The 27817-nt window shown below is 39.8% G+C and overlaps 1 protein-coding gene across 2 annotated transcripts in view; it reads right to left on the bottom strand.

The window, feature by feature from the left end:
* PTBP3 (polypyrimidine tract binding protein 3) overlaps nt 1-27202 on the bottom strand; it is a 61076-nt gene extending 33874 nt beyond the window's left edge. Inside the window, exons 1-4 of one of the 2 annotated variants that reach the window (XM_030005568.1) lie at nt 27166-27202; nt 26040-26108; nt 25277-25344; nt 23176-23238 (exon numbers count right to left, since the gene is read on the bottom strand). In XM_030005568.1, coding sequence (XP_029861428.1) covers nt 23176-23238; nt 25277-25279 — 66 coding nt within the window. In that variant the 5' untranslated portion in view covers nt 25280-25344; nt 26040-26108; nt 27166-27202. Of the gene's footprint in view, nt 1-23175; nt 23239-25276; nt 25345-26039; nt 26136-27165 lie in introns of those variants that run through there. The other variant, XM_030005567.1, reaches the window with a different exon arrangement.
* Between the last annotated feature and the right edge of the window lie 615 nt (nt 27203-27817).

Here is a 27817-nt window from a genome sequence, read left to right as displayed (position 1 = left end):
AGAAATGAGCTGGCTGCAAGCTCTGAGTCTGCAATACAACATTGCTTCCAGATATGAGTAAACACATAGCTACGCAGATAAGGTCAGCATTTGTGACTGGACACAGTGGACCTTGAGCAAAACTAACTCAAGACATATTTAAATATACCTGTGGCACCTTTTTTTAAACCTAATCCTTGTCCTAGGAACTTGATGGTGGATCATACGCATTTAGAAAAAATACTGAAAATCAAAGTATATGCTTTAAGAATACTGACAATTTGAGGGTCTAACTACCACCAGAGGAGAGTTTGAGCACTACAGGTTCTTCATTCAAAAATCAGTGCCTAGCTGCCAATTAAGTCTGTTTACTCTTTAAGACTGCTCCAGTATGCCAGCCAAGCACCAGCTTCAAAATGCCAACAAGAAACAAGGTACGACAACACCTCTAAAACGCAATTAAGATTCCTGAAACTTTCACCACATTCTTCCATAAAAGCATTTTAATGAAAAGTTGAGTCTAAGGGAGTGGTTCTACAAGATGGAAAAAGTTGATCCAAACAGCTCCTCACCACTTTGGTGGAAGGAGAGGTTCCTATTGCCCTTGCCCCAGTATTCCCACCTGCTCATGGTCATGAGCTGCTTATCTCACACCAGCTCTGGTGCCCAAGAGATTTTCCATGAGATGACTCAATCCTCCAACCTGCCAGCACTCTATGCTAAGTTAGGTTAGTTTATCAGCAGAAAGAGGGGTTGAAAAGTGCCAGGATCCAGTGTGAAGAAAGGGGTAGGGATAACTGAAGAGGAGACGGGACTAAGAAAGCATCCTTTTGGCAGCCATCATGCTGGCTTGCATTGGCTACAGAAGTACCGCTCAGAGAGGACCAGTTTATGAGCTGTTACATAAATATATTTTAAAAAAATTCCAATTCTAATTGTTTTAATTTGCCACCAATTAAATCCATTTCCAATAAAAATACAGGCTAATGTAAAGAGCAGCCTATTCAGCTGAGCAATAGAGTATACCATACATCATATAGCCTAAGTTATGCTTCTTTGGATGGTCACATTTTAAATTAATCTCATTAAAGTTTGTCAATGAAATTATTACTAGAGGTCTGATACATATCATATTCTATTTGGATGTATATTGGAATGTAATTAACATCCAAAATCCGTATTAATTTTTACTTATTAGAAGTATCTTCAGTATGCCAGCATCCAGGTATTGAACACCTAAAGAGCATATTTTGATTGTAAAGTGCATATCCTGCTAATTAAACAAAAGCAGCAATACGTGCAGATAGTAAGTGGTAGAAAGTATTAAAGATAGTCTTTTATTAAGCCAACCATTCCTTTTTTTTACAGGAGGGCAGGAAAAAACCCCCACTACTGCTGTAACTCCAGTTATGGGGGCTTTTAGCTCGTTTTTTAACTTAGCATTTATTCAACAGAAGAAGCATCTGCATTTTTCAAGAAGGCTGTGAAAAATCTTTGTGTTTTAGCACGTCCGACTCTGGCAGCCAGTGCCTTTTTTGAGCAACTTTTAGTTATTTTGTGGTTTCATTATAAACACTGGACCCAAATACATCTATTATTATTTTGACAGATAAGTTAATTTCAATGACTTGACATGTATTCTCACAATTTCATATTTAATTTTATATGCACTGACTTTAAAAAAACCACAACAGACTTTCTCAGGAAAAAAAAAAAAAATTCTCCAGCCTCTTCTGTTTTTAAAAGTTGTCTTAGTTGATTCAACTCAGGATTCAAATACGCACCTTAGTGCAGAAACCAGAATCTACTATTTTGACAAGCTATCTACTTATAGTTTTTGCAGAAGTTAGGAAAATGTGTAATGGCAAGATTTTTCCAAATTAGTGTAAGTTGTCTAGTTATTACTCTACAAAAGAGAAAAATCCATACGATATGAACTGTTAGACTTACACATTTCATGGAATTTATAACTTGTAACAAAAATTAATTGTTTTCAATTAAATTTTACTGCCTGCATCAATAACTTACAGCATTAGACACTTTTTAGGCTTGGTACATGAAAATGCAACTGATAAATTTGATGCTGATTTCCGGGCAAAATTCTCAGAGGATGCCACAGAAGATATTAACTAACTTTGAGTATTTACAACAGAACACCTTGATGGGCAGATAGATCTTAAAAACAAATTGCAAGGACCAGAACTTACTATCACAGATAACACAGAAAGTCTATAAATCAAGCATAATCTGAAAGATAACTCAGCTTTCTCAGAACAAGTTCTAGCATATTCCAAACCAAAATGTATGTAACCTTCTCAAGAAGTATTCATCCTTTCTAGACCACCCCATCACTACAGTTTCATCCAGCAATAATATTGTTTGTGGGATTGTGCTGTAAACCAATGAAGCAATTCAGGTTAAAAAGACACACACACAGAGGAAAACAATTCACATGGCTGCAGCAATGTATATTACAACTCTCTACAGAACTGCCATGTATCCATACAACTGAATCTGTAGCTCACTGCAGCACAAAATGAACCGCTCTGGGATGGGGGACTAAACCAGCTTCAACAGGGGAAAAATGATACCACAAACTTAAAACCTTCAGTCATGACATGTGCCTGTACCTACACTGATACATCATCATTCAATCACCATCTCCTAAGAGGGCCCCCTAGATTTTGCCTTTCCACTGACAACCATTAACCTGGTAATATAGCATCCAAAACACAATGAAGGCTCTTTTAAACCCCAAGCTCATCACTTGTTTTACTGTTTAGACTGTTTTACTGAGTCTAATAAAAGACTAGCAAGGCTTTGAGCCTCTTACAATACAGGGAACCATCATTGCTGCAAATGTATAACTGTCTTCATATCTTCAATTTGATACAAGGAGGGTTTTTAAATGAATGTACATTTAACTGTGTATATGTTAAAAAACCCCAACCAATAAAACATTAAATCAAGACATCATAGAATAATTGGCCTGCCACAGTCTTGCTAAGTCTAGAGCCCTTATTATAAAACTTAGTTTCTTACAACCAAAAGATTTTGACTATACTTTTTGTTATTATTTGAATGCTCCACTGAAACACTATCCCAATTTATAACTTTTGGTACCAATACTAAGTTACGTACCTACTTTTAGGTGGATGACCAAGCTATTTCTGACGTACAAGAAGACTGTAAAGATGCTTTTCAACAACTCATCATTTATCCAGCAGTATAACTGATAAGCCTTCTCAGTCATTGATCGAAAGCAAAAGCAAACCCAATGCAAAAACATTCTAGATGAGTGAAAAGATAAATTGACACCGTGACAGTTCTCCAGCAAGTGGCATTACAATGGTCATACGTTGGAGGTATTCTGGATTAGTAAAGGAGGTGATATTTACTTCATCAGTGTCTTCCCACCCCTATTCATCCAGAATCCAGAGAGAAATGACAGCATTCAAGTTTGTGAAGCCCATTTGTTCAATCTCCTTCTTTTCCAGATAGAGCTGAAAGATATTTTTTGAATACTTTGTAACATGAAGCGTTTAATGTGGTGACACAGATCTACTACAGACTGCTCCAGTAAGAGGGTTGGCAAGGCCTTGAGTGCTGAAAAAGTCCACACAACAAGTTAGTGTGGCCTAGGAAGCATGTTACAAACTTCTTACTGAATCTTTCTACAGAGGCTAGAGAGTCCTACTGTGCCCCTAGTCTCTCTCTCTACACTAGTTTTCAATTGCCTACTTCTTAGTTATTCACTGTTTAAGTCCAGCTAGAAACAGTCAGAGCAGCCAAATCCTGCCTACAAAAGCACCTTGACATCCTTACTTGCCTGCAGTTTATAGACACTTGACAGGCACTTCTTTCAGCCCGGATGTCAGCTTATACTGCCCTTATGCCATCACTACTGCTTCAGTTTTCACAGCACAACTGTCCAAGATGAGAGAGTTACTTAACCTAAGTGAGCTGCTTCCACGCGTTCACTGTGAGACCTCACAGGCAAAGGTGAAGAGGCAGGCAGGGCAAGTAAGCGCGGCTGCCCGACCTTTCACTGATAAGCACCTTCTCCAGCACAAAGCTACACTCACAGAAAGCAGCACCATAGCTCTGTTTGAGTGTCAGAAGGACTGTATCAATTACATGGTGAATATTCCTTCTTTTGGACTTGTGGGAAATGTAGGTAAGTGGAATTGTCCAACACAAGGATGGCTACCAGCCCAGTGCTGGAACACCCTCCTCTGTTCCTTTACTCATCCCATCATTCCAAACACATTAATGATCTCCTAACATGTTAAGACTGCTTTTTCTTAAACCATAACACATTCCACCTCTCCTATTTCATGACAACATTTTTGTATTTCTTTGGGATTATTAAATGGTGACAGGTAAGGTAAGAGCAGTAGAACACCTCACAGCTAGTTCAAGTTTATTCTTTCGTTTATTTATCAAGTAGAATTTAGAAGCCAGTTGCTTGGAAAGCATAATTTGATTTTGGACATTTCTTTAAAAACAGGACAAGTTTATTGTGCCAAGTAACCATTCCAGTAAGGGGCCTTTACAAAGTGTATCACTCAGTGATAGGTTAATGAAACAAATTATTCTTCTGTATCCACCATAGTGAATTTCCCTGACTAAATAAGGCATATTACACAACTTCAGACTACAGGAACAGATGCCTTTCCTGAAATTACTTAAGCTGTTCTATGATTTTTAAATTTCTGATAATAATAGATGTTAATGATTCTGCAACTCAAGTATAAACAATGCTGCACTCATAGCAAAGATGTATAGCAAACATCTGAAAGTCAACAACTCTAGGTTTCTAAAGTCTTTGTGAGTCACATGTACTTGGAAACAGGAGGGTAAGTCTGGGACTCTACTTCTTTAGAACATGTCTATTTGTCAAAACAATGGCAGGTATCTATTCAAGGTTACTTCTGGAATCAACAAATCCTATAAACAGCCTTTTAATTTTTAAAAAGGCTGTATGTAAACAAAATCATCTTTTTTTTTCCCCAACTTGCAACTGCAGTATTTTCCGCCTCTCTTCCTTGCTAGTCACAAATTCCTCAGTACAGTTCAATTAATTACAAATGGGATAGTCTCAGAGAAACTTATATCTCATCTGAAATATGTATTATTTGTTTTCCTAGAATATAGCTAGTCACATTTGTAGACTATTATTTCTAAGTCAACAACCAGTAAGGATATCATCACAGCTTTTTTCTATGAAATAGCTAGAACAACAAAAAAGGGGGCCCAATTTTAAGGGAAAATAATTCCTTCAAAAAGCACCTTTCTCCCTGCATATAAGGTAAAGGTTTTTACATTTTTCTACAAGATTCTACATGGCAACAAACAAATTACTGTTCCAAAAAGGACACACTTTGAAACATGACAATTTCAAGCTACACCAGTGAAAAATTGTTGTTAAATATAAATTAACTGTTCTAATGCATACCTTATTAATTTTTATAAAATCCGATTGTGAAAAAAAGCTAAGGGTCATGAGAAGGGTGAAAATTTCCATTATCTTCTACATCTGCAATAAGCTCTATAAATACCTGTTACATTCGTTTATTCCTTCTTCTACAAACCATGTTTGCAACAAAGATGCAACTTCTACTTCCAAAACGAGGATTTAATGTGAAGTACAATGTCACTGATGCCAAAATAAAAAGATTTCAAAGAAAGTAGATGTAAACTAAGGGAAATTTCAAAGTCATATATTTGTATTAAAAATAAACAAACTGACCTTACAAAGAAAAAGCTGCCCTTTCAGTAAGCTGAAACAAAAGGAAATTATAGGCAATGATCACAAACAAGTAAGCCTCCTTTCCTCCACGCAAAGACCCCTCCCAAACACATTGGCTCAAGAGGCTGATCATCAGTCATCCTAGAAGCACGTTGTTTTAGCACAGATAGCCTCTCTTCTGCAGGCTTGAATGCTCAGTGGCTCTGTTAGCAATACAGCCCACTCTACAGCCTCTGTTACCAATTACTGAAGCTCCCAGCCATACTGGTAACAAGATACTGTACACTTTCAGGGAGTCATGCAACAGTAATTAAAAAGTGAAAAGGAAAAGAATGGATCAAGTTTTAGGCTTGTTGATTTCATTAATGAAAAGATACAGCATGATTTTTAGAACAACAAATAATTAGCAAAGCTTAAGCAGTATGTACTGTCACACAAACTAAATCATCTTTCCTAATCATGATAGAACAATTTCTTAAATATGAAGTTTCTATGACACAACAATAACTTGAATAAACAGTCCCTAATAGCAGATGCCATACTGAAGTTGGAAAAACAATATGGACTCCAAAATAGCCCAAAATACACTGCATTAAGTATTTAGCAAGAATTTCAAATCCATCAGGTTCAAGAACTGCATACAAAATAGTTTTAGAAACTGTCTAGTCACACCATCTTAACTTTTGCAATGTAGATAATGGAATAGTAGAATCATGGAATCATTTCACCATTTTTCTATAAAACAGCTGGAAAAAAATGGTTAATAATAAAACTGACTACACACACACATTTGTCATGTTGTCTTCTTTTAAACAGCTATTTCTCTTTTTACCACCATAGACTGTTTTTTAAGATTGATGTGCAGCTTAAAATGAAGAAATGCAAATTTTAAAAATGTATTTTTTTTAAAACCACATAAATGCTAACTGCATTGGTTCAAATCACACCCAGGAGCTATGTGGATTGCAAAGAGTTTATCTCTAGTTTATATATATCTGTTTTCCAGGTCAGCAGCAAGAATATGGAACAGGAGATAACCTTTACTAATCTACAGCATTCATACTCCACTGGGGAGACAGCGGAGGACAGAGGGGAAGGAGGCAGTGAAAAGCTCATGACACCAGAGTTGAGCAGTGCCTTTCCCCCTGCCTTTCACCATACCAACTAGCACAGACACATAAAACCCTTACTGCATGGTATACACCTAGACCATTTCCCTTTAGCAGTTGTCTGCTTTTACTGTTATCTAGGTGTTACCTATCTTTTGTTGGAAAAGAATTTTAAATGAATCATCCAATTCTACTGTATGTCCAAGGTCACATCTTATTAATACAAGAATCACCAACTGTATCTCACACGCTTTAATCAACACTCCCATCCATTCACGAAGTCAGAGAAACCACAAGCTATAGTGACAAACTGCTAACTTAAAATCATTTGAAACTAGGGAAACATCTTAAAAGTGCGAGTAGGCAAAGAAGAATCCAACTGTTCTGGCACATTTGCTGGTCATCCATACTGGCAAGCATCCACAACAGCAACTTCTGCATCCATAGCTACCTGGCAAAGCAGGTCACAATCTCCACATTTTAAATAACTGCCTTGCCACAGTCTAACAGATAATCTAAAAACACAAAACACACCCACTATATAAGAGTTCTGAAGTACAATTCTAGCACAAAACCAGCTCTGTGCCTTTGCGATGCAACACGTGAGGCATAAAATTTCATCAGACTTTGACTAAAAATCAATAAAGAAGCAATAAACTCAAAACAACAAGTACTCTAATTTTACACATAGGTAGTGGGGAAAAAACGTAGCTCTAACAATAAAAGCCTGGAAGTCATATTTTAAGCACTTTCAACCTTATGCACGTAGTCACTTTCATTATCACCACTTAATACTCATGTTTACCCTCACTATAGTAGCAGAAACCAGAAATCCAGGTACTTGTTATTTAAAGAATTCAGGTTATATTTAACTGAAATTTTTTTCTATTATTAACAGTACTCACCTACTACAATAACAGAAAAAGTGAAAACGTAGATTCTGAAAGGACCTCAGCCCCATGCCCTAAATATGAGCTGAGCATTCCTTCTCTACTTTCCACACATTCTAAGATCTTTATTCTTCCCTTCTCCCTAAAATAAAAGGGCAACTAAATATATGCCAGGTATAAATACCTTGAGCTTTTTAAGCAACAAGGTCAGGAAGGATGCAAGAGTTGGTTTGTCTGCTTGACTCACCACAAGCCCTTGCCTAGGAATATGCAAGAGCCCAGTAACAAAAAGCACTTCTTAAATTGTGAGCTACTCAATTATTATTTGAATTAAGTAGGAATTTTTTAATATATAACATAATTATAATACTGTGTGGTTTTTCTCTTTTCCAGAGACAGTTTGCACTAACATCGAGGCGTACAGTTTGGCTACTTGTTAAGATATTTTCCTAAGAAGGTAAATTGCTGCTTTCAGTTTTTAGGATGTAGAGCAGGAGAAGGCATACTAGTAGTTTGACTCATTTAATTGCAGAATCTGGTCTTTAAAAGGTGTTGTAAATACTACTTAAATGTACCAAGAAAATCTGTATCTAACAATGTTACTATCCCATATACATAAGACTCATAAAACATCTGATCTGATGGATATAATAGAGACAGATAATTGAACAGAAACCTAACAACTAATTCAGACTATAATTCAGAAATAACAGAAATTTATTCATACTAACACTGGAACTGAATTTTCTGATGCAAAATCTTCAAAAGAAATACCATCTTAGGCTCTTCTTCTCACACACTTCCATCATACTTTCCCACTGTGAACCAAATGGACAAACTAATTTGATGAAAAAATAATCCATGATCTTGTCTGCAGCAGAATCATAGAGCTGCATCTGCATACCTGATAGCATGGTTTCACAGTGCATCCCAGCTGAATTAATGGGGTTTTTGCCACAAAGGTGAGTAAGTGGCTTACTGCATCATTTCCTTTCCCTCTGTTTCACTCCCTCTTGCTAAAAGGGAAGCAAATTTAATTTGCCAACCAAACAAAAGACAAACTCCCTTTCAAAAAACACTTTTCAAGAACAAAAACAAAACAACAGCCTAGTGTCCTCAGACGAGCTGGATCTGGAGGTCAGAGTAACAGAGAAGAGACTGAAGCAAGACTTCACTTTTTCAGCATCATTAAAAGTGCTAAACGTCCTTCATGAAAACATATTCTCACTAGTGACATGGTGTGAAGGCTACAGTAAGCAACAATGCAAAGGGGAGGAAGTTTTGTCTGTATTGCTTAGATTTAATAACTAAGAGGTGACAATATACATAATACATTCCATAGTGGAGACAGCAAGTAGAGTTACTTATCAAAAATGAGTCACTAAAGTCTATTTTTCTCCAAGAGATTTTTACAGTCAATCTGTAGTTGATTTCTTCCAAAACGAGCTTTCTTCCAAAAAGAGTTTAACAACTGCAATACTTGCATCATTTACCTGCCTACTTCTAACCATTCTTTAAAGAGACAGACTCTGCATTTTTATTCACAGTAAAACTAGCACCATCCAACTACAAAACTTAGGTGGAGACAAGACACTGTAGTTTTATGGGGATGTAATCAGAAAAGTTAATACCAGGCTTCAGCCTCTCATAGTCTGCCTTCTCTTAATAGCATAAAAACTTCTGTATCCTTTTTTCTACTATGACTTTTACAGGAGGATAATTGGAGGAAAATACTGTCACAGATACAAGCTTCGTAGTGAGCATCACAACTACCACGTCACATTTGGGAGATTTTAATAACTCACACACAAAATCTAATTATTATAGCTTTACTTTTGTATCGAACCTGTCTCTTGAAGCAGTATATCTACACTGCATTCTGAATTCATAAGACTTTGCTTACATACACAGGTTTACTTGCCAGCTCAGTCTTTCATATTAACACTGTCCAACATTTCCAACTTTAGTGTAACTTGTGCCAGGCTCAACTTCCAACATGCCTATACTCTTTCCATGCTTCATTTACTTTTATGGATTCATATGTCACTTTAGGCAAAGCTGGTGAGTACTCCCAGAACTGGGCTGTCTCTATCAAAAGAAGCAATCAAACAATCAAGAATAAATTGTTGTTGAAAAGAGATCTCCTAATGCTAACTCAGTTTGGTTCATGTATAGTCAACAGATTTGAAAGTTGTGCTGTTTAACTAAGAACTATTTTAAAAATAAAGCATTTTGTCACTTTATTAGCATTCCAGTTCCTATGTAAACTGAAAATATGAGAATGTACATATTAGCTCAGTGCAAAAAAATCTAACACTTCTAACAGGTGATGCCCAGGAAGGACTTTAAGAAGAAAACAAGCATACGAGAATATTTTCTCAGAATATTCTCCCAGAACCACACAAACATACATGCACACAAACACAAGTTAACTTAAGTAGAAAAAGCCACAATACATATCCGAAAGCAAGAGTAAACATTAAAGATATGAACATGTTAAACACTTAAGTAAATGTGTTAATATAGTGTATCCTTCACAGTAATGACTTATACCACACAATGAAAATCAACATCTAAGTAAAGGAAGAAGCATAAATTACATTTGTCTTTAAAACAATTCATCTGTGGAAAAAATAATTTTAATCATGATTTAGGCTAGACATTTTAAAATAACCCATTCTGAATGTCAATCAAACTTCCCTTTAGGGGGAGACTAATACCAATAATGATTTGGGAGCCATTTTATCAGCTCTTCTAAGAGGCCTGGATGTCCCTGTTTCACCATCTGATCCCACTGGGTAAGCAGTGCTGTCCATCAGGGCAGGTAGAACTTGCCACATGATGAGTTAAGGGCATTTCTCCTTTCAGCATCCAGTACCAGAAGCCAAAGGGCCAGCAGCAGTTGTGACTCCATACCTCATCACTGCAGATGCTGCCCAGATTCCCTCATAGATGGCTCATGTTTCTCTTTCTGTTAGGATATGGTTTTCTCAGGTTGACAGCAGCCTTGGCTCCAGAATTCAAGGAATACTCCTGTCTCCCTGTGTGCTTTCTGCCATAAACTCCACTGGTTTGACTGGCCCCCTACTGGTTTTATTTAGTACATTTCAGACATTTGGACCCATCCTGACAGGGGTCAGCACAACAGCATGTGCAATTTATTGCTTCATCTGGTCAAAGGCCTATTGTTGCTTGGGCCCCACTCAAGTCTGTTTTTCCTGGTGACTTGGAACAGTGGGCTCTTGAGCTGACTTCATCTGGGTACGTATATTCACCAAAATCCTACCATTCCAAAGAAAATTTGTTTCCATTTATGTTCATTGGTGTAACTATTGCCACAACCTTACTAATCATGTCAGTATGAAGACAATGGTGGCCATGTTGCTATTTAACACACAGAAACTGTATTTCTAGTCCTGCAAGTCCCTTCACCTTATTCGTCTTTGATTGCAAGTCTTACATTCAGTTCAATTTCAGCTATATTTGTTATCTACCCCTTGGGCAGCGTTTCCCTATACTATGATGCCATCAGCTTACTGTAAGTGTTCTGGGGCACTGTCCTCCTCCAAACCATTTGCACAAGTCTCTGACAGATACTGAACTATGCTTCCACCCCCATGGCAGGTGGTTCCAGGTGTATTGTGCTCCCCTCCAGGAAAGGCAAACTACAGTTTACACTGGGGGGCCACAGGAATTGGTAGAAACACATTAGCTATGTCAGTGGTCACATAGCAGGTGACCTCTTTGAGCTGTTACTTGTGGATTGGTGTAGTGAGTCACTGGGCAAATATTCCTATGTAAATTTGGCCTGAATTACACCTTTTTCCTATCACCTGCCTGATTGTGCTTAATCTAAGGAAAGTCCCATCCTTAACAACTATGTAGCAACGTAAGAGAGGTCAAACTGTGGGCATCCAACATCACCCTAATTACGCAAGTGATGTCAGCTCAGTGGGCCAAGACATATGGTAACTGTGGTTCACAAACAAGCGATCAAGAGAAACTAAATAGTACAGATGCTGAAATGCTAGGAAATCTGCATAAGGAAAATCACATCTATTCATAATCTTAAAACTCCTATACAGGTTATTACAAGCAGTTGGCTACCACAGGCAAGTCCTGTTTTCTCTAAACAGCACTTGTAGTTACATTTCAAAGCTGCTTAGGATTTATCACATTTTACAACTCTTACACAAAAAGTCTTGCAATATTCCTTCATTGCAAGTACAGGTGAATAAAAACAAATAATACATGGCATAAAAACTCACAAGGATTTCAGTGACTTGAGAAGAAATCAACTAAGAATACTTTTTCCACAATTTCAACATTTAACTAACCTATCAAATGGGAAAGAAAACATTAATAAAATATTCCTTTTTATATAAAGGCACTGTCAATTTTTCAATGATTGTAAACTATCAATGACTACTCTCCCTTAAACAGAATTCCTAAAAGTTAAATCCTTGTTTAGCATTCTAAATCTACAAATGCCCTTTTAAAGTGCCCAATATTACAATAAAAAATAATCTGATTACTAAATGCATTAAAATGATAGTTTGTCAAACTGGAGGCCACAGACTCATCCCCATGAAAGATACTTCACATCCTTCTCTCCCAGTGATAATATCCTGCAAGACAACCTGGGGGACTCCATGCTGGGCTGAAACATGGAAAGGAAGGCTACATACAGAAACCAAATTCTGCCTCTTCCACCTTCTGTGATAGCGCTTATACGTACTAGAAAGTGAGTTTGGTATCCCTAGTTTACTGGTTTACTTGGTTATCCCAAGTTAATCCTCTTTCTCCCCTTCTCCTGGAAGTTACACTGCAGTTGTCTTTACAAATTTAAGAGTGAAGCTCAGTGTTTTTCACATCCAAGAGTCTACTTCAGCCTTTGCTTATAAGGGGCTTCAAATATGTATGTAGACTTATACTGGACAGTTGAATTAATGTGAAAAGTTATTAAACAACATTTTCAATTATGAAAAGAACCACTCCCATTTTTTGTAACATGGGAAGTAATAATAATTGACAAAAAGCTAAGAAATTATATTCTCTGAGCCATTTAACTTTTCAGCTGAAAGTATTTATCCACATTAAAAGGGGTAACTGTTTTCAGAGAACTGCATAGCTACCTTAGTAAGTTAAAATATCAAATTAAATAGATTCAGCATGTTAGCTTGAGCTCAAATGAAGAAAGCTCTATGCAGACTACCAACACAAGGAATTTCCTAAGTCTCTAATGCTCCCAGACAAAGACCCCTGATATTTTAAATAGAAACCTCAACTCTCCAGGTGTTCTAGAGTTGGAAGTATCATATAGTACGCAGCTCTCCTTTGTATTATGACACAAGCACTGAATTCTCTACCCTTTAAGATCTGCAAAATTGTGTAAGTGTGGGAGCAGGAGAACAACAACAGTAGGGTATTCCACAGAACTGTTTTTCATTTGTTTTCTCTTCTGTAAGAAAAATACTAATTTGCCTTTTACTCTGTACCTTGTGATGAGGCATGACAAAACCAATCAGCACCACAGCTTGGTAAGTACATCATTACTGTTGCTGTTCCTTCCCAATTCTGATAACTACTCATGGAGGCAGGTCAATATTAAACTTCCACTCTACCTTTTGCTGCCTTTAATAGAATGACACACTTTCCTGCTTCCCACAGATTTTGGAACTACTATTCACATAAGAAGATTGTTTTAATGGTGTGAAATACAAAGTAAACCACAGACAGCTTAACTCTCACCAATTTGCTCCTAGTGCAGCAGGTAGAATTCAGCAGTGTTCTGGCACTATTACCAATTTGAAGAACAAGCAAAGACAAACTATTTATTAACTGCACTTGACACGGAACAGCATCACACAATCTCAGGGACTGAATTATGACTCTTTTGCATCACTATTAGATAACGTATTTGGTATATAAGACTACACATGGGGAACCAAACAATCCAAAAACCAATCAAAATGAAGGAGTCTCAAAATTAACAATGTTAAAGTAACAAAGGGATCTGCAGATCAGGTTGTTCTCCCCTCCCTGACAGGCTGCATTTATATAATAAAACAAGTCTATTCCTGGCACTTCAGCATTTCCATTTTAAGAATAATTTATTAGTAAATATGACTTTGGAAAATTTAGTAATTTGCATGAGACTCCAGGAAAAACAGACATACCACCAAAAGCCTTTTTCACACTTCTTATTTACACAACACTTTGCACACTTATTTGGCTTTCAATAGAACTGAACAGATTAATTTAAAAATAATTAATCTGAAGGTCAGAATAACTTACATCTTGCATGTCCCTGCTGTTTCCTTTCCCAGTGTACTAATATAGCCTATTCATACTTAAAGCACTAAACCCACACTCATTTAAAAGTTAATTTCTCAAATTTATTGAGGTGCATTCCCATGTAGAGAGAAGGACACCTTTCTTATTGCAGCAAAACAAAAACGTTTCTAGTTTGTACACTAGGAGAACTGCTAAACATGCATCACCAATATCAAAGACGTTTGCATCTCCCTAAACATATTAGGGTTTGTAAATAAGCATAGTAAAATGTAAGGTCCAACTATTGTTTCACTAATTTTGCACAAACGTGAGTGAGCAAGAGAAATGAAAATTACAAACTACACCATTTCTGCATCAAAGAAGTTTACGCTCAAGTGAGGACATGGTGTAGAACTGTATTACAATCCACTGTATTACAGGAGTTCACAGCAGAAGTTGGCATGGGCCAAATGTAGGTATCAGTCTAACAGTTTGCTGTTCACTTAAACTGAACAATAATATGACACTTCCCAGAATGTTATGACTACATCTCTTTTATTACTAAATAGAAAAAAATTTCAGTAATGCTAAGTCTGCATCTGGATGTACAGACACCTTTATACTTCCAGCTGTCACATTTAAGACTGACTACATCAGAATTTAATATAAGATACACCATTACCAAGTGTATCAAATCTGCAGTTTCATGCAGAAAGTCCAAAACAGACATCATGACCAGAGTCCACAGGTCAGAACACTATAATATTATATACTTTGCATTTATGCTAGATACAGGGCAAGAACCTAAGGAAATAATATTTTCCTCTTGAAATTGTGTATGTCCCATCAATATGCAATTTGAAGATGCCAGGAAGTAAATCATTAGCTTATGAGAAAAAACACAGACTTCTTATATCAATCATGCCTTTCTAGAGATTCACTATCACAGAGGCTTTTCTCCTCTTCTAGGTTCTTTCCTCCAACATATGATGTCCAGACTGCTCAACTAATTTGGGTCACTGGGAGAGGCTGCAGTGGAGCAAGAAGAGCACAGTAGTAAAATAAACCACTATCAACAAAAGCAACCTTGAGCATGGGATTATCATGAGCTGTAAAATTAGTGTGACAAGTTAAGTTTTTAAATGAACATAAATGTACATTTTCATTCTTAAAGTATGAAATACCTCCCCTCAGTATGAAGGCTTTAAACTCATCCTAAAGGACAAGAATCTATATACAACTTTGAATGCTCCAGAGACCAAGCAGGCATCATGACAGAGAAGCAGAGCTTCCTTTGAAACTGTGCATCAAAAAGAAGATGACAGCTTTTCTTTGTAGCATCATCACCGATTTATGATTTCCAATAATGTTGTTTTCCAGTAGTTTAAATGCAAACTTTACTAGCAATAAAGATTAATGTCTATGCTTCCTTGTTAGTTTAACCCTTAAATATGTGAAGATCAAAATTTAGGTTTTCCTCATGAGTTAACACAGGTTTTTTGTTTAAAGAGAAAGTTACTTCAATATATTCCTTTTTCAAACAATCAATAGGACACTCAACACAACCCTTACTAAAATCTTCATCCTAATTCTTAATAAGTAATTGAATGTGTGAGTATGTCTGTAAATAAACACTATACAGAATGAAGTCCTGTACAGCAAGATGATACTTTGCCTTAAACTTAAGGGGTTTTGGTTGAAATCACAAATGTATCTGTACAATGTCATATTGTGTATGGTTTTGTGCCATTTTATGCTTTACTATGAACCAATCAGGAGATGTTTACAGGACATAAATAACCAGTAACCTAAAAAAACCACAAGTAAGCTAGGCAGAATTTGGGCAGAAGAAAATTTACATAGCCTTAAAAAGTACAAAAGTGCCATAACTGAACAATCTGGTTTATAATTTGTTATTATTAAAGGTTAAAATTGATAAATAAATACAGCTAAGAGAAACAGAACAAAACCATGAGGTTTATGATTATCAACATGACATCAGCAAAAACCAGGAAGCGTTATAATAAAAGAAGTAACAAGTGTATGTGAAAGGCTATAAAGAGATTCCTACCTTTAAACAAACTGCTAAGAGATCTGTAACAACACCGTACAAAAAAATGAAGAGAGAAAATTGAAGATGTTAGCAAATTATTGCAAAGTAATGGTAAATAGGTTAAAGGAAGAAGGAAAAACATTGTTATGAAAGCCAAAATATGATGAGCTGTGCCTTTTTTTTTTTTTCCTCTTGCAAAGGACATAGTTTAACAATGCATAGCATGGAGAGAAAAAAAGAAAACGACTGCCAGGATCACAATAGCAATCAACAAAATTTCTGCAAAATTTGTCTATGAAACACACCCTTTTCACTGTTCATTTTTAACCCTACTTCCTTCTGAAAACAGAAAAATGCATAAACAAGATTCCAGGATACAGTGTTTATCAGCAGCTCTACCTTGTGGCATGAAAGATATTTACTTTTGTTACTTTGATTTCTATTGTTCTGCAGAACTAAATATACATAACTTAGTTTAAGAAAATAATATTTGGGGAAAAAAGGTCTCGCTTCCCATGCATCCAAAACCCACCATGGATTCACAGGAAGCTACCAAAAAGATTTGTCTCTCAACTGATCAATCATTCAATTTAAAAGCATGAAACTACTTCTTCTAACTTACAAGTTTTCAGAGTCTGGAAAAAAGAAAAAATTTCCATTCTCAACTTAACCATGACACTCTAAAGACACATGTTTTGGATTGTTTGCCTTTTGAGTATTTAATTTTCAGCTTCACATTTAAAGCTTTTCTCCACAACAACAAAAGCCAGAAATTTTTTATTTTTTAAAAGGAAGATTCATGTCCTCAAACAATCACATAACTCTAGGACTAAAAGCTCGAAGAATTGCACACTTGAAGTCAAGTAGTTGGAAAGTAATAAAAATCTGCATGATGATGTGCATCACATAAATTAAGTATTACTTGAATAAGCTCTTGTCCTAATAGATGAAAGATTTGCATCAAGATCAACAATAGAGTACAATACTTCTATTCACAAGCTGAATTTTCAATTACTACTTAATATTTTCTAGGAAAGTAGTATTGTATGCAGGAAAAACATGGTCACGGCTATGATACCCACAGTTCTTGTCCTTCTTGTCTCATCTGTGTTTTGTTTCCTCGCCACTACCTTAGCAATGCTTACCAGCTTCTCACTGCATGACACTTTCTCATGCAATAGTCTATGTTCCTCAGCCCAACTCTGCTTCATCTGTTGGAACAATTAGTAATAAACTAGCCACTGTAGGAATCATCCTTTAGATTAAAGCTTCAGTATTAACAAAGTAATCATATAAATGAGGGCAAAGTCATAATCTCAGACTGTCTGGAGACTCAGGAGACAGTACAACATTAATTTCTGTTTACATTCTCCCCTGTATCCAGAAAGCCTATGTCTTTTGTTTAAATGAATGCTCCATCTTTTCAGTATATATGGACATGTATTGGCTTTGTGTGGCAAGGTTTTGGTACCGGGGGGGGCATTACAGGGGTGGCTTCTGTAAGGACGCTTCCCCTGTGTCTGGCGGAGCCAATACCAGCCGGCTCCAAGACAGACCCGCCGCCAGCCAATGCCGAGCCCTTCAGCGATAGTGGTAACGCCTCTGTGATAACATTTTTAAGAAGGAAAAGAAGTTGCTGGGACAGACACTGGAGAGAGGAGTGAGAACATGTGAGAGAAACAGCCCTGCAGACCCCCAGGTCAGTGCAGAAGGAGGGGGAGGAGATGCTCCAGGCGCCCGAGCAGAGATTCCCCTGCAGCCCGTGGGGAAGACCATGGTGAGGCAGGCTGTCCCCCTGCAGCCCATGGAGGTCCATGGGGGAGCAGATATCCACCTGCAGCCCGGGGAGGACCCCACACCGGAGCAGGTAGGTGCCCAAAGGAGGCTGTGACCCCGTGGGAAGCCTGCGCTGGAGCAGTGTGCTCCTGAAGGACTGCACGCCATGGAAGGGACCCACGCTGGAGCAGTTTGTGAAGAACTGCAGCCCGTGGGAAGGACCCACGTTGGAGAAGTTCGTGGAGAACTGTCTCCTGCGGGAGAGACCCCAAGCTGGAGCAGGGGAGGAGTGTGATGAGTTCTGCACCTGAGGAGGATGAAGCGGCAGAAAATAATGTGTGATGAACTGACCGTAAACCCCATTCCCTGTCCCCTTGTGCTGCTGCGGGGGTTTGATAGAGAATTCGGGAGTGAAGTTGTGCCCGGGAAGAAGGGAGGGGTGGAGGGAAGGTGTTCTGAGATTTGGTTTTATTTCTCATTACCCTACTCTGGTTGATTTGTAATAAATTGAGTTAATTTTCCCCAAGCTGAGTCTGTTTTGCCCGTGATGGTAATTGGTGAGTGATCTCTCCTGTCCTTAACTTGACCCACAAGCCCTTTGTTATATTTTCTTCCCCCTGTCCAGCTGAGGAGGGGGGAGTGATAGAACGGCTTTGGTGGGCACCTGGCACCCAGCCAGGGTCAATCCACCACAGGACAAGATCTTCTCCTCTCTTATTCCCTCTCCTAAGTATCCCAGTGACACAAAACAAATCTCTTCAGTTTTAATTCACAATAGTACATCCTCTAACAGCCTTCATTTCTTCCAACTCTGAATAGAACACACAAGTTAGCTGGCAAGATAATAATTTTTCCTGATCAAAGTATACTGTGAAGTGATTTAACAGTAACACTAAAATCATATTACTGTTAAGCATGACTTCTTTAGTTTTAACCCTATTATTTTGCTTACAAACATACAATCAACTATGGGAGAAACATGAGTCTGAGAAGAAAACGTATGAAGCAAATACAACTCCTGAATTTTATTAATATTTAAATCCATGCATCCTGTTAATATTCTCTGTGTTTTATAAAATACTGATAACTAAATGAGGTACCACCTCACTGAGACCACCTTTGGGCAGCCTACAGTTTTAAATTAGATTGCTGTGGTTAAACATCAAGTTATTAACACTCATTAGTCTAGAACACAGTTTTAATCTAGTCTTTGGATTGCATGTTTTGAGAACTCTGGATCCTGCTGAGACCTGGCTTTTTTTCTTGTCGTGTGTTATGAGTCCCTCTCCCTATCTTTTAAGGTACACACTGAAACAGCAACTAGTACCATGATAAAGAGCTCCTCCAAAAGAACATTGCTCACAACACGCTAGGCTACGCTTGTCACAAGTGTGCACTAAAAATGCCCATTTTGTACACAAAACAGATGAACCCTATGGCTCCAAAATAAAGTTGACAAAAATAAAAAATTCCTAATGAATCATAATCTTGTTCCTTGGTGATTCTACATCAAAGACAGTATTTATGTTATTACTGCCCACTCCTCAGCCCTACAGAGGGCTACCATTACACAGCAAAAAAAAGCAGCAGAGAGCAGAGGCAATAGGGGAACACAGTATCAACTGAATGATCTTTGCATTTACATAGAAGTCCCACTAGTGTATATACATATAAATATACACAGATACACTTGAGACTTATTTTACATGATGGTGAGACAAAAATTGCCACTAGCAGTCCATTAGCAAAACAATTTCCCTACAGAACATATGCTATGGGATCCTGCAGATAAGACTTAGCAATGAATAGTTATTTTCAAGTTAATCTTATATTTTCAAAGCACTTAATTCTACTTCAATAAATTTGTTTCCTATTTTAGAAAACAAATCCATTGTACATACACAAGGTCTGTTTCAACAAATTGAAAGGCTTTATCCACTGAAAATTAGTGGATAAAGCAGGGCTGTACAGAATAAAAGGAAATTATATATAAACACAGTCTTCTCCAGCGACAGACTTACTTAACACTTCCAAACTAATGACAATTAAGACAACTAAGTTCCTGAAGCAACAGATAGCTGCTTTCAATCTGGGGGGGAAAAAAAAAAAAAAAAAAAAAAAAAAAATCAAAAAAATCTGGAACTGCATAGATTTATAGACACTAATTTATTTTGTTTACCAGGAAGTGATGCCTATACTCATTGACCTTTCCTTTAAGCACTACTTTAGATCATGCATTAAGTTGACCTGTAAGACTGGACAATATATGTAGTTTTGCCACCCATACCTTCACTCACATTTTGATACTCCATCTCTATAAATACTTGGTTGTCTGGAGGAGAAAGACCAAGGGAAAAAAAAACATTTACAAATTAAAAAAGCCAATGTATTGGGTTTGCGTGGCAAGGTTTTGGTAGGGGAGGGATTGCAGGGGTGGCTTCTGTGAGAAGCTGCTAGAAGCTTCCCCTATGTCCAACAGAGCCAAGGCCAGACCCGCCGCTGGCCAAGGCCGAGCCCATCAGCAACGGTGGTAGTGCCTCTGGGAGAACAGATTTAAGATGGGAAAAAAGTTGTGGCAGCACAGAAACTGCAGCTGGAGAGAGGAGTGAGAGCATGTGAGAGCAACAACCCTGCGGACACCAAGGTCAGTGAAGAAGGAGGGGGAGGAGATGCTCCAGGCGCCCGAGCAGAGATTCCCCTGCAGCCCGTGGGGAAGACCATGGTGAGGCAGGCTGTCCCCCTGCAGCCCATGGAGGTCCACGGGGGAGCAGATATCCACCTGCAGCCCGGGGAGGACCCCACGCCAGAGCAGGTGGGTGCCCGAAGGAGGCTGTCACCCCGTGGGAAGCCCGCACTGGAGCAGGCTCCTGGCAGGACCTGCAGATCTGTGGAGAGAGGAGCCCACGCTGGAGCAGGTTTTCTGGCAGGAGTTGTGACCCCAGGGGGACCCACGCTGGAGCAATGTGCTCCTGAAGGACTGCACACCGTGGAAAGGACCCACGCTGGAGCAGTTCATGAAAAACTGCAGCCTGTGGGAAGGACCCACACCAGAGAAATTTGTGGAGAACTGTCTCCCATGGGAGGGACCCCACAGTGGTGCAGGGGAAGAGTGTGAGGAGTCCTGCCCTTGAGGAGGAAGGAGCAGCAGAGACAATGTGTGATGAACTGACCCCAACCCCCATTCCCCATCTCCCTGCACCGCTGGCAGGGGATAGGTAGAGAATTCAGGAGTGAAGCTGTGCCTGGGAAGAAAGGAGGGGTGGGGGGAAGATGTTTTAAGATTTGGTTTTATTTCTCATTTCCCTACTCTTGTTTGATTGGCAATAAATTAAGTCAATTTTCCCTAAGCCAAGTCTGGTTTGCCCGAGACGGTAATTGGTTGAGTGATTTCTCCCTGTTCTTATCTCAACCCACAAGCCTGTTGTTATATTTTCTCTCCCCTGTCCTGTTGAGGAGGGGGAGTGATAGATAGATAGTGTGTGGTGCTTAGTTGCAGGCTGGGGTTAAACCACGACAGCCAAACAGCTCAAGAGACTGTGGATGCCTGGAGTTTGTATTCATCTTCTGAATCTGATCAGTTTTATAAGGAGAGCAAGCTTTTCTATACATCCACCAAGTTTTATTACACAGAAACAAGTTCACTAGCACTGACAGAAAACAAATGAAAAATGAACAGATCACCTACTTTTGAGTTCAAGAAGTTTCCTGCACAGAAACTAAGTTTTGCACTACAGCTTCCACCACATCCAAGGTCTTACACTGTGCACTGAATGAATGACTTCACAAAAAATCATTACAGATTTCAAATTGACTGTGTTTTGGGAAAGGACAGGTAACCAAAACAAGGGAGAAGGAACAGACCTGAAGCTAGACTAATTTTCCTGGTAACACAAGCTCAGAACAAATAGCTTGTCTGTATACATGGAGCCAGGAAGAGAAATCAGAGACTAGAAAATAGAACCAGGTGAAAAGAAGGCCTAACAAAACCAAGAAGGATTACATGTAATTTATGAATTAAACTAAGTCACCTGGCAATGTTACAGGTCAGTAAAATACTCAGATGCTGTATTCATTTAATTTGCAGTCGTTTTGGGGGTCACTGTGGCAACATGCATTTCATGCTGACTGCCAAACAGTATTGTAAGTGTTTCTAGCCTAGAAAATACTACGGTTAAAAGGCTGAAGGCATATAGAATCATAGAATCATTTAGGTTGGAAAAGACCTTTAAGATACAGAAGTCTTTGAAGCATAGTTTGCATGCTCAAGTACAGCCCTTGAAGTATGTTGTCACTCTGGACAAGTGCAAAAATGTGCTTTGAATCCTCTCTTTAAAGTGTCTATGACCTTTTTCAAAGTATTGCAGTCTAGGAATTACCTAGTAAGCAAGAATTGAAAGTTGGAGCGATACTCTTAACGAAGTCACTGCAAGGTACAGTAGGACAGATCTGCAGTGGCCTGCTCTTCGTTACACATGGAAGTTATTTCACATCCTTCTCTTGTGCCACTGCACATGTAGCTACCATGTCACCTAAAGACAAGAAAAGGCTTACCAGTCCCCGATTTCTCTACATGGTCTGATCCCAAACCAGAAGACATGGTAAGATTTGATTTCTGCCTGTACCTGAACTGTTTTTGGATCATCCCTACTCCCATGATTAATGCAACCCACCTCCCAAGAGGCTGATGTTTTGTTTGAATGGTAAGATCCTAGTAGGGAGTACTGACCCCACCATACACTTGTACACTTGCGTGAAATATGCACAGCTGCACAGAGTGTACGTATGCAAACATTATTTTGGTTCCTTTGCTTCTGGTATTCACTATTGAGAAAGAATGATGTCTTCGCCTTGACTTTAAATGCCCCTGTAATACACCATGTCTCCTAATGAATAAGAATGGCAGCAAGTTAAATTACTTGTAGCACAGTGTAATTAAGAAAGTTAATTGCAAAGATAATGGTTAGATTATTGAATCATATAAGCATTCATTCCACTGGCTTTCACAGGAAATTTAGGGTGTGGTCTCCTGGTCAGTTTAAGATGACCTAAGGCTGCAGCAAGCACAGGCAGTCATGTCATTCCCCACCCTTGTGTTTTTACAGCTCCCCCTTCAGTGACTAACAACTGCAAGGCAGCATGGTACCAGAATAAGTTACTATGCAGTTCACACACAACAATTGCTACACCATAAGGGAGATGCAGAAATGTGCTGCCAAGGATGGTGCTGCACTTTTGGCAACAGTCCTGAGTTTGAACAATTTCAGTTAAAAGGGAAACAGCAAGAGTAGGGAAGAGTGGTATCAACAGGAACAGTCAAAACACTTTTTCCTCTTTACCTACCCAGTCTGCCGCAGTGTCAGAAATGCTGCCTCTTACTCCAATATGAAAGTCATGTCCACAGACCTGAAAAGATAGGGTCTATTTTTACACGCTGAAATGAGGAGTGGGGACAGGGGAAGTCTCTCAAATGTAGTCTTCCACAAAGATTAGGCAGCACAAAATGAAATTAAAAGTACAAATGATATACGATGGTCAAAAGCAGAAAAAACAAAAGCAACAGTGCAATTCCATACAACAGTTAATGAGTGCAAAAGAAAAGAATTAAGAACCATACCTTGAAACAGCAGCTGTAGGCACACTTTTATTACATAACTAACTCTCATCTTCACATTTTGACACAATATTATGTTTAATCAGGATATCCTTTAAAAGAAAGTCGACTTAAACACACTTGTGCTAATCACTTAATACCTCCAGAGGTTCTTCAACTAGCACAGGACTAGTTCAGCAGAAAACTTGATAAATACTCCCTGGTAGGACGCAGCATACTTAACTGCTTATCTCCCCCCACAGGGTACCTAAGCAGATTAATTTTCTTGACTATAGATCAAATCAAATAAATAGTAATTTGACAACTGGTAAGAAAACTATGAGATCAATTCATATTATGCTATTTTGATGTTTCTGATTGTGACAGATGATTCCCATTTCTGACTGTATCACATAGTAGTAGTAAACAAGTTTGATCAGTGAACAGCAGGCTCATAAGGAGGGATAACTTCATTCACATTAGGCCTACATTAGATATTTTTCATAAGCACATAACTCAAAGTGGGTTAGAAACAGGTATTGATGAAGAAACTACAGGAAAAAGTAAGCCAGGTAATTCTACTTATGTAGAATATAAATCCAAAAAAGGCTTGTAAGCCAGAAACCTAAGGATAATAACGTGCAAGTGGTTCACATCTCTTCAAAAATTTGAAGATCATCTTCCAGGATTCAGAAGCCTTTTGAAATCTTTTTAATCTGGTACCAGAGTGGCTGAATTTAACTTGAAAATACAAATTCAGCTGCTGTGTTTACTGTTGTTCCTGATTTTTTTCTCTTACTAAGCCACAAGGTAGTCACTAACCTCAGTTAAAGAAACATATACATCTATATACATATCTGGGCTGCCTTCAATAGTCAACAAAAATTTATAGTTCATACCATTACTAATTTCTTTGAATTTAATCAGTTTAACTTGAATCACGTTTTCCTCCAAATGCAATAAAGAGCCAATTTCTTTGCCACAAAACAGTGGAATTTTTACAGCTTTCTAGAGAATCTTCCTGATCCAAATAAAAATAGTTTCTCTGTGTTTACCTCTATGTATTCTTACCCTTACTAAATATAAGTTTTAGATCTAAATTAGCCTCAGTATCCCACAGAAATAAATTAGTCCCTGTATTTAATTTCCATATTAGTGCCGATGAAGTGTAATTTTACTTCTTTTACTCTTCCTATTTTTAAGAGCGTTTAACAACAACAACAAAAAAGTCACAAGCTGGTTTATGAAAAGTTTTAAAATTCTTCATGCAAGGGCAGTTTTAACCAGTCATGGTCTTCACAGCTTTCATTTTCACCTAACAGTTTGGAAATCCTCCAATCAAGTCCAATTCACAGAAAGTCCTTAGCATCTGCTAACAAAAAAAAAAAAAAAAAAAAAAAAAAAAAAAAAAAAAAAAAAAATCACACCCCAAAAAACAGGCCTTCATGAAGTGTCACAGGCAGCATCTAACAACTCAAAGCATACTCAAACTTGGAGTTCAACCATCTGTATCATTACTGAAACACCTAAAAAGCTCTACTTAAGAACATTTCTTAAAAACCACTCAACTGATTCACCTTTAATGCACCTTTAGTCTTTGCCTTACTCTCTGACAACCAAGTTTATTTGGAAGGTTCTACTTTGTGATGTTAGATTTGTACAGTTTAAGAACTACATATGTTTTGCTTATACTATTTCTACTCAGAACAGAATGAATGTCAACCTTAAGTTATCTTTAATATTAGTATTTCAGGGCAGTAGACTAACTGACACATGCCCCTTCCCTCCTCTCTCAACTGAAATAACAAAACCTTTACCAAAATTAAAAAACAGTTTCCAAAAGAAACTCACCATACTAGTCGAAAGTGAACAGGGATATCATGCAAACCATACACTCAGCTTAGAGGGCAATTCACAACCTAGGAGAAAAAAAGATTTGTATTGTCAAATGGATTAAAAGAAAAATAAAATTACATGTTCCTCATAAGCACATTTGACATTAAAAAGGAGGATAATCTCACTCCAGTGAGAACTTCCTTAATTTTCTTTTGAAATTCTCCAGAAATTAGTTTCAAAGCTAATGTGAAAAAATGCCGATCATAGCAAAATTACTCATTACGTTTTTTAATGTATGTGCATTTTGATTAACCAGCATTTATACAAGAGTGTTCTTGTCAATCTGCCTCCCTATCAAGGCTTCCACTGCAAGAGTCTTAAAAGATGTCAGAAAAGTTTGGGCCGCACTGCTTTGAGTCATCAGAACAAAAAAAAAATAAGTCTTTCTAAATTCTGTTTCAGAATTCCTAGATTTCAAGAACAGGTAAGATTTTACAGGTCACTGAGGTACTGGATGCACTTTAAGTTAATAATATCTATGTCTCTGCATGAAGTTAGAAGCACTGTCATCTGTGTTCCGTGCCGGCCTCCCCGGCGCCGACCGCAGCCCCGGCCCACACCAGGCTCCAGATGGGGCGTGGGTCCTGCCACTCTCCCTGGCTGGGCCGTGGATGGGTTAGTACCTGCCACTGCTGATCTTTAGTGATCATTTCCATTTTCATGTATGTGTACTGTTATGATGAAAAAAATAAAGGAAACAGTAAAGTACTTTACTGACCTTAGGCACAGTTACTTTGCTGGGACAGCTGAATCTTCCACCACGGTCAAACTTCTGAGGCCTTGGATTCTGGAATGCCAACAGGCAAAGGGAAAAAAATACCAGCAATCACGTTAGCACTTAAAAAGTAGCGAGGGAAGTTGGCAGTAGACATAATGAACTTGCTTTGATTACTTCGTTTCAAGTTAAGAAACTTTATCAAGACGCAAGACAAGAAGTTGGTGTATATCACGCTACCCCAGCAAGGGGAGTGCAATACTTCAAACCTGTGAGAAAAGATCTTCTGAGGACCACGTACTGTGTAAGCTTTGTCACTGTAACAACTTACTGCGTATTTAAGGGCTTCAGGGCTGTCTATAAAAATGCACTTAGGATTACAAGAAAAATCATTCCGATTATTGATTAACCTTGTGGAAGAGGTGTCAATCAGTTCACTTCCACATACGCACTTCTGTCAGCCACCAGCGGCATGGCAGACAGCAGCACCCCCTCGTTTTTTCTGCTACAGACAACCACCCGCCGGGCTTGAGGTACAAAACTTCAGTCACGACACGAAACTGCGATCCCCAAGAACTCGTCACGACCCTCACTCGCCCTTAAGAAAGCAGCGCGCCAAAGGGCTTCTTTAAACGCCTTAAAAAGGGGTAACTCGGCAATAAGCGGAAAGACCCGCCAACAAGCGGCATCCGAGGGGCGAACGCCACCTCCGCCCCGGAGCGCCCGCGGCGTTCCGGGAGGGCAGCCCAAGCCCCGCGGAGCACCCCGCCCGGGAGAGCCGGCACCCGCGCTCCCCGCTCCCCTCAGCGCCGGGCGGCTGCCCTCGCTGCCGCGGGGGGGAAAGTCAGCCGCCAGCAGCGGCGTGGGAAAGACGCGCCCCCGCCCCGCCAGCGAAAGAAGAGACGAACGAGAGGAGAAGAGAGGAGCAAAGGCACGAGAAAGCAGAAAGAAGAGAAACGCGAAAGCCGCAGGTACCGCGAAGCTGGGTGCAGAAGCGGCCGGTCAGTCGGCGCCGGGTCAGCGGCGGCTGCCGCTTTCCTTCTCGCACAAGTACCTGGCGCTGCAGCCCGCGGCAATATCCCCATCCCGAGCCCGGCCCCTCCGAAACCCGGCCCCCTGCAACACCCACCTTTCACCTCGCTCCGCTCCGACGAGGAGGAGGAGGAAGCCAAGCCGGGCCGGGACGGGCCGGCCCCCGCCCCCAGAGGCCGCGCCCCGCCCCAGGCGGCGCCAGGTGAAGCCCTCCGGGGACGGACGGGCGGGGGGACGGCCCCCGCGGCAAACGGCTGCCGCCCGCCCCTCAGCGCGGCCCCGGCCCCGGCCCCGGCCCCGGCCCGGGGCGCGGGGCAGCGGTGGCAGGTACTAACCCATCCGCGGCCCAGACAGGGGGAGCGACGGGCCGGGGTCGGGGCAGGGGCCGGGGCAGGGGGCGGGGAGGCCGGCGCGGAGCGCGGTTGATAGACAGCTACCGCGGGCGGGGCCACCGCCCCCGCCCCCCTCCGCCCCGCCCCTCCCCTCCCCTCCCCTCCGCGAGCCCTGGTGCAGGCGTACTGAGGGCCGGTGGCCGGCCGGCGGAGCCGGCGAGCCCGCCTGGGCGGCGGAGGCCGGCGCGTGCCCGGCCCGGCCGTCCGCGTCCCCCTGCTCGGGTGGCGGGCGCGCGGTCGCGCCCGGGCGTTCGTGTCGCCTCGCCGCGCATGCGCGGTGTGGAGGCCGGGGAGGCAGCGGGGCTGCTCGGGGGGGCTTCAGGGCTGGTTGGGGGGGACAGTGGCGAGAGGGGGGGC

This window comes from Aquila chrysaetos, chromosome Z, assembly GCF_900496995.4.
Source record: "Aquila chrysaetos chrysaetos chromosome Z, bAquChr1.4, whole genome shotgun sequence".
NCBI lineage: Eukaryota > Metazoa > Chordata > Aves > Accipitriformes > Accipitridae > Aquila > Aquila chrysaetos.
Note: the sequence above shows the minus strand (reverse complement) of the source record. Positions and strands in the feature narration are given on the sequence as shown.